Source organism: Caloenas nicobarica, chromosome 1 (assembly GCF_036013445.1).
Source record: "Caloenas nicobarica isolate bCalNic1 chromosome 1, bCalNic1.hap1, whole genome shotgun sequence".
NCBI classification, from domain to species: Eukaryota; Metazoa; Chordata; class Aves; order Columbiformes; family Columbidae; genus Caloenas; species Caloenas nicobarica.
In genome coordinates this window covers 115,519,781-115,527,269 of record NC_088245.1, presented here as the reverse complement: position 1 = coordinate 115,527,269, position 7,489 = coordinate 115,519,781, and the positions used below count along the sequence as shown (strand labels likewise).

Sequence of the window (7,489 nt, the reverse complement as noted above, 5' to 3'; positions counted from 1 at the left end):
GGGACGCATTATCCTGTTTACCAGCAGCTGACTGAGAAAGGATGACACAAAGTTTGTCTTGACTGGAATGGAGATCTTTAGTTTCCAGCAGAGATCATTACATAAGGTTGTACATAAGGTTGTTTTTCTTTTTTTTTTTTTTCTTTCTTTGTTCTCTATTAATATATCATTCCCAGAGCCGATGCAAAATTTTGCAATCACTTTCTTTCAAATGGCTGAAGCCAACTTCGAAATTAGGTCCTCTGACTTTTTTGCTAGAGTGTGCTATTTCATTTTGTTGCAATAGAGAATAATTTCTGCTTTCTCTCTGCCTGCAACTGCTATTTAGCTATGGCTACAACAAATGCTTTTTTAAAAAATGGAAAATAATAATAATAAAAAATCAGAAATCTGACTAAAAATGAGCCTGAATTTTGAAAGAATATCAGGTCTACCTGCAAACAAAATTATATTTTAATTACCAAAACAATTGATTCACTGCAACTGATTAAAGTACATATAACAATGGAAATTAAAAAAATTTATTTAGCATATCCAAAACCAAATGTTACAAAAAATTTTCTATAAACATAGGCAGAAATGTTTAAATAGGATAATTTAATGTAAACCAAACCCCTTTAAAATATGCAATACTGTAATCAGAGGTTATTTACATCCAGTGAAGACAGAACAACCTTCACTAATGCTAAGTATTATCTAAGCAAATAATTTCCATAACTTCTTGAAACACCAACACTTAAATATAAGTTAGTTTTAGTAGATAAATCACCTCAGTCCTAACACAAGACGAAATTCAGTGTTATATTCAGAAGTGGGAAAGGCAATATCCTGACTGTTCATGTCATCGGTCAAGACAGTACTGCACTCAGACTTGCAAAACCTTTAGGGAGGTACAATTATTAATTTATAATATTTATTGCAGGACAATGCAATTACAGGACAGGTAAAACAACTAAGTGACCTGGAAAAAAAAGCTGTATAAAAACCCAGTACAAATTAAATTTTATTTTTCAATCGGATTAGAAAAGCCAGCCACAAGCCTAAGCTATTTTCCCACATTTCACAAAGGAGAACAAAATAATTTGTAATTTGACATTATTTCAACATGGAGAAAGCTGTTCATGTCTTAGAGGAAACACATTTGGATAATTGTTCCACGCAAGTTTTGTTTAATTATGAAATTTATTCACCAAGACGTAAGTTTATACCCCACAATAGCTTTCATGCTCATGTACATGGAAAAGGCACAGCCCAATAAATTCAGCTCACAGATCATTTTAGATATTTGGTTGTGGTTTTTGTGGAAAGACAAGCATCATTTTTGCATTGCACACAAAAGTATCTATAGGATACAGCAACGTATTCAACTTAGGAGCCCAGAAACATAAAGCTGTTAGAAGTAGTAGTGGAATATAGAGTAAAAAAAAAAAAAAAAAAAAAAGAGAAAAGCCAGCTCATCTCTAAACTAGGCTGCCCATGTTCAGGGGACGATGACAGCTGCTGAATGACCTAATGGGAAATGAGTGATCTCCATGTATTTTCTACAGGAAAGCCTTATAACTATATGTAACAAAAAAAAGTTACTGCTAAAACTACTAGCTGTGCTGGCAGGCACAGGAGATGCCAATATGGCATGGACATATTGAAATACCAGCTCTTTTTTGAGGTGGTTCCTTCATGTTGAGATGAGGCACTTCGTTTTGGAAATGTCTGCCTAAAGCAGTATTAACAACTGTTGTTCAGTATAAAAGGAGCTTTGACTTCTACAAGTGGTGATTCAGGACACACAAGAGCTAAAACCACTTCAATCACTTCAGACAGTCCAAAAGCAAGATACAAGCAATTCTTACTACAAGTGTCCAAAATATATTGTATTTATCTGCCCAATATCTATTCTAGATAATAAAGATAAACAACAGTTACCTTTTGACAACAGTTTGGTCTGGAGTTCATCCATTAACTCTAACACAACTTGCCTCAGCAACTAAACATCCCAGTAGACAACTTAAGCAGCCTACTCCTTGCCAAAAATGAGAACATAAAATTAATCATAAACTTCTTACTTCATTTGTCAATACATCAAATTCTTACACAAGTGTGCAAATACACACTCATTTATGACCATACATTTCTTTTCAGCAGCTTTCTGTAAAATCCCTTAGGGAAAAGATGGGCCAAGCCTCCTTGAGCCGGCAGACACCAGCACACATCTCAGACATGAACGGCAATTTCAAGTGGATGGCACTGGGCATTTCATTTGGGGTCTCTGGAACAACATGCAGTTGGGATTTCTGTAGTGAGAAAGCCAACATAACACAGAAGTCCTTCAGGGCTAAATACATCTCAATTGGTGCTCATTGGTGAGTAGAATACAGAATAATACTAAAGCTAATGCCACCTAATGCTACCTTGGTGTAGGGGGGAAAGAAAACTGAAATGAATATTCACAGGCTAAAGTGAGCAATGAGCTTTTAAATCAAGGTGGGAAAAAAGAATTGCCACACTACAGCTTGCAACAGTTTAACTGTCATCAGTGGCTAAACAGGCTGGTTGAAATTCTGGGCTGGCTGAAATTCCATACAAACACGTATTCTAACTTGCACCAAGTCTGACAGAAATCCACATCTCTTCAGGCTCCTGCCTTGTGTTCTCAGAAACGCAATACAGTGGGGCCTCACGGCTCTGCCCTGGATCAGGTGGGCTCTGCAGCTCCCAGCTGGAAAGCACAGAGCCAGCCTGGACCAAGATGCTGACAGCACCTCTTACCCCCACAAGCACCTATAAACTAGGAGCTGTGAAGAAAAGGCTCGTGTAACTGAGAACAGAGTGTGCTTTAAGAATTCATGTCATGGATAAAAGCACTATACTGTTCTTACAAACAATGAAAAAAAGTAAGTAGTTTTATTTCATTATAACATATTGTTAACTTTTGCAACAGAAGCACCTTGTTGGAATGGAGAAGCAATAAATACATTTCTTGTTGAAAAAAAGGCGTCTATATTCTCTGCAAAGGACTTCCACAGCCACCAATACAAGTGCACACATGGTACATATAAGTATGCAAGATGAAAAAGAATATCAGGATTTGAGTAAGGGGTTTTTATTTCATAGTTGTGAAAAAAAAAGTCACACACACAGAATGCTTTTCCTTTTTCTCTTTTTAAAAAGGAAACTAACACCTTTGGGCTTGTGTTTATGGATAATATCCTGGTTCCAGCAAAGACCACGGTAGGAAGACTATGATCAGGACTTTATCCACTCTTGAGTATCTCAGTATTTCATTATTTACCGCTGCATGAACTTTCAAGTTCTAAAGTTAACACATTATGCACACTTCTCACTTCTACAATACCCAAGTAAAAACAGTCAGGAAAACAGAGAGGAAAGGCAGAACACAGACAAAAAAGTACATTATTAAATTCACTAGTCAGTATCTTGAATTGTCAGTTTCTGAAAATTTACAGAATTTTGAGCCGTAATAGCAAAAGCTTTAGAATACACCTCTTCTGCTAGGACTCTGAAATTATTGCTATTAAGCCAGCATACTCTAAAGAGACACTGGTTTGAAAACAGAGGCATTCTGCTCTCAGCCTTCCAAGGGCCCAGGATAGGATACAGCATGTAACAAAAATCCAAGCAAGAAAAAGGAACCAATCAGACAAAAGGCAATACTGCAAAATCAGTCCCCTTCAGTGTAAAAAACTATCTAAAATGTTGCTTAAGGATTCCTTATTCCAGGCAATTCTGACAGTCTACAGTGAGAAAGGGGAGGGGAACTCCACAAATTTTATGGGGAATGTGGGCAACGTTCAGAATGACACAAGTGATGTCTCTCAAGGCAGAGGTACTTTTGAGAAGTATGACAGAGCACCACATTTGTACCTGCACTACACTCTCCATACTGTATCTTTTAAGACCTGCTGTAGGGGAAAAAATCCCAAACCCAAAGAACAAGTGAATCTAAACCAAAAGTGAAGTTCATTGTAAAAAGTCCATTAAATTACTGAAATGCATAATAAGCCAAGATAAAGTGCTACGAAATGATTAGTAATTTTTTAAAAAGTCCATACAATTCTTCTTGGTTTACTTAGTACTGCTGACAACAGGAGTTAGTGCAATTGCAACTGCACTTGCTGAACTGGAATTCACAATGTCTTCGTATTGCGGGGGCGGATCTAAATGTTGTTCAGTTTCACTTCTTATAGTGACTTCGCCAGTGGCTTCCTCATATGAAGGAGGAGGATCACAGTTTGAGAACCTTGTGGAAATTGAGTCTGACCGTCCATCCATATAGCTTAGACCTCCTGGAGAGAGCCCACTGACTTCATACATTTCGTCCTGTGGGGAATGAACAATGCTGAGAGGCGGCGGAACAGGACCTCTGCCATCAGCCACAGCACCATCACCCATCGCTTCGTGGGCTCCCCTATGCACGTACACCGACTGTCTACGCATTTTCTTTTTAAACAGGCATCTCCATATGACAAAAATGACAATGAGGATAACAAAAAGGCCAATGATTAATGGAAATGCAAGGTAAAATGAATACCAGGTATGTCCTGTGTTACTTTCTCCCTGAAGTCCATTTTTGTAGACTTTCCAGAACTCCTTCTAGAAGAGCAAGACAGGATAAGTCAGAAACTATAAGACAGTCAAAAAAAAGTCACATCAAGTTGTTTTAAATGAATGAGGAAAAAAAAAGGCATTTCAAATACTGATGATTAAAATAAGAACTGGTATGGATAAGCACACACAATAGACTTTCAAATTTTCTTCTGATGTGGTTAGTGATACAAAAGGGTGTCTCTCTTTTCTAGCCCAATTCCTCACTGCTTTTAAGATTCTTGTACCTGCATTTAATATTTACGAACCTGCAGTACAGACAGGAGTAGGTAAGAAATCTAATCAGCATGCCTGTCAGCTACCTGGTGGATCAAAATTTTTCAGCATCACTCAAAGTAAATTTTACGTTTTTGTTTGTTTTAAAATTATAACAGCTTAGTAATACAATTTGACAGGGAAATACTGTTTTGGAATGACAGATCATTTTGGCAAAGCACAGCTATGTTTTACTGTCATCTCCTAATTTAGACTTCTCCCACCCTTTGGCTCATATAGCGGTTGTTGTTAGCTTATTTTGAGTTGATTCAGATCCTCTGTTTATAGCTAAAAATTGCTTCAGCAGTATGAGACTATTACACAGCTTATTATATTCTAGAAATTTTGACAATACAGCTACAGCTAAATGGAACAGAAAGTGAAAAGTGAAAATATGAGCAGGGAAAACAAAGATGAAGGGGGACACTAGTACTCGAAAGTGTTCTTTACTATATTAATATGCACAAGCAGGAGTACAAAGATCATGTCATCATCCAATTTTCTCTGCAGTGAATGCTATGAAAAGCTAGTAGAAAGAAAAGCATATCCCACCTCAAAAAAAAGTAGTCATCCTCACCTTTGAGATCTTTCCTACTAAGAAACACTTCCATTGTGTTTTATAGCTATGCATACGTTAAGAAAAAAAATGACAAAACCATCCCAAATCCATGCCAGAAACTCTAAATTATTTAATTTCTTTTAAAAATACAGAGACCTGACACACTCATACTCACACCATCATCTATTTTAAATGACAACATGCATCTCACACGCAAGTATTTATAAAATACTCACCAGGTAAAATTGATACGGTCATTGCACTGTTATTACTAAGTTATCTATTCAGGTTTCAGGCTGACTGTGCACACACAAGGCAGATCCATCAATTTTCCCAGTTCAGAATTGCTGCCACATGATCAGCATTACACAGATAGTGCCACCAAACGGATCTCAGAGGTAGCCTGGGTCCAGAAGCAGCACAGCCTCTCTAATGTGGAGGCTAAGCTTGCCCTGTGCAAAGCCAGGACCAGGACACCACAGGCAAAGCACATGTTCACAACGCTCTGGATCAGAATTTACTAAGGTTAAGAGCAATGCAGTGTGCATGAAACAACTGGCTATGATGTAGTTGTTGTGGTGGCGGGGTTTTTTTGGTTTTGTTTTTTTTTTTTTTAATTATCAATGCAGTTGTTTTTATCCCTATACTCTGTGCAAGTTCAAAAAAACCCAGAAGTCTTACTTAATTCCTATGGCAAACCAGGATCAGGTGTTTTTCCTAAATTCCAAGGCCTGACATCAAAGCAGGTCATCACAATGCCCCATTCAGGCAAACCCAGGTCCAAGTCATCTAAGCTAAGCCAGGTAGCCTTGACTTCAAACAAAGTAAGCAAGTCTTGGAAAATGCACTAACCTCTCTAACTGCTTCTCTACAAGGGCCTTCCTTGATGCAGTTCTACAGTTCCAGATCAACTGTGCTGACTTTAGAAAAACATTTAAGGGGAAAAACTGACACTGAAAAAATGAAATGAGCTGCCCAACTGAGGACTTTTGGGATCTCTGCATGATAAAAACCAAACACTCTACCTCTCCCCATCAGATCAGGTGGGTGTCAGTCTCTTACCAAGTAACGAGTGATAGGAAGAAAGGAAATGGCCTCAAGTTGCACCAGAGGAGTTTTAGATTGGATTTAGGAAACACTTCTTCCCAGAAAGGGTTGTCAGGCATCGGAACAGGCTGCTCAGGGAAGTGGTGAAGTCACCATCCCTGGAGGGGTTTAAAACACACGTAGATGAGGCTCTTAGGGATATAGTTTATAGGTAGACGTGGCAGTGTTAGGTTAACGGTCGGACTTGATGATCTTAAATGTCTTTTCCAACCAAAATGGTCCTAAGATTCTACGATCAGGGAATTAGGGAGATCTGTTACCTATTATCTTTCCATCTGGTTTGAATACAACTACCTAGATTCTTTAGTATTCTCAAGTGAAAAAGCAGAAAAAGATTCATTAGCATTAACTGCTATTATCTGTGCTGGAACCAAGCTTCCCACTTCACTGTTCTGGCTGCCTCAACAGCAGTAAAGGAATAAAATGGTACAATGTATGTTTTCAAGGCCAAAGTTGCAAAGATTTACTTGAAAGTCATCAAATATACTGGGCAAGGCTGTGTCATTTTAAAGACTCTGTGAAGGAGAAACGTAGTTTTGATAAAAAAGAAGAAATCACACTTTTCCCTTAGCAATATATTTTGTGTTGCAGACTGCAGAGGAAATGCACCCTTTCCAACATAAGGGCAGTTAAGTTGTGACTGATATTTTAGTAACGTTTCCATGTTACTTCTAACTCAGCTCTATCTGCTGGAGAAAACATCTATCTTTTTCAGAAAGCTGAAATACCATCATCTCTCCTTGTCACTCTGCAACATGGTAAAGCAGCAGAAAAGCTTATTTGCGTGCAAGGCAAAGAAAATTCCAAGACAGTGTAGACATACACACCCCTGTCAAAAATTACAGTGCTTCACATCTAAAGCTGTCTTGCAGAGACAAAGGATTAAAATTCAGCACCTAGGTGAAAAATACTAAGAAACACACACTTGTTTAGTCATTTAAAAAA

At 37.9% G+C, this 7,489-nt stretch overlaps 1 protein-coding gene across 1 annotated transcript in view; it reads right to left on the bottom strand.

Moving 5' to 3' along the window:
- Positions 1-578: 578 nt before the first annotated feature.
- The window catches only part of PRRG1 (proline rich and Gla domain 1), a 33,314-nt gene continuing 26,403 nt past the window's right edge, over positions 579-7,489 (bottom strand). Inside the window, 1 exon segment of the mRNA XM_065658252.1 lies at positions 579-4,611. Within this exon segment, the coding sequence (XP_065514324.1) occupies positions 4,084-4,611 (528 nt within the window). The 3' untranslated portion in view covers positions 579-4,083.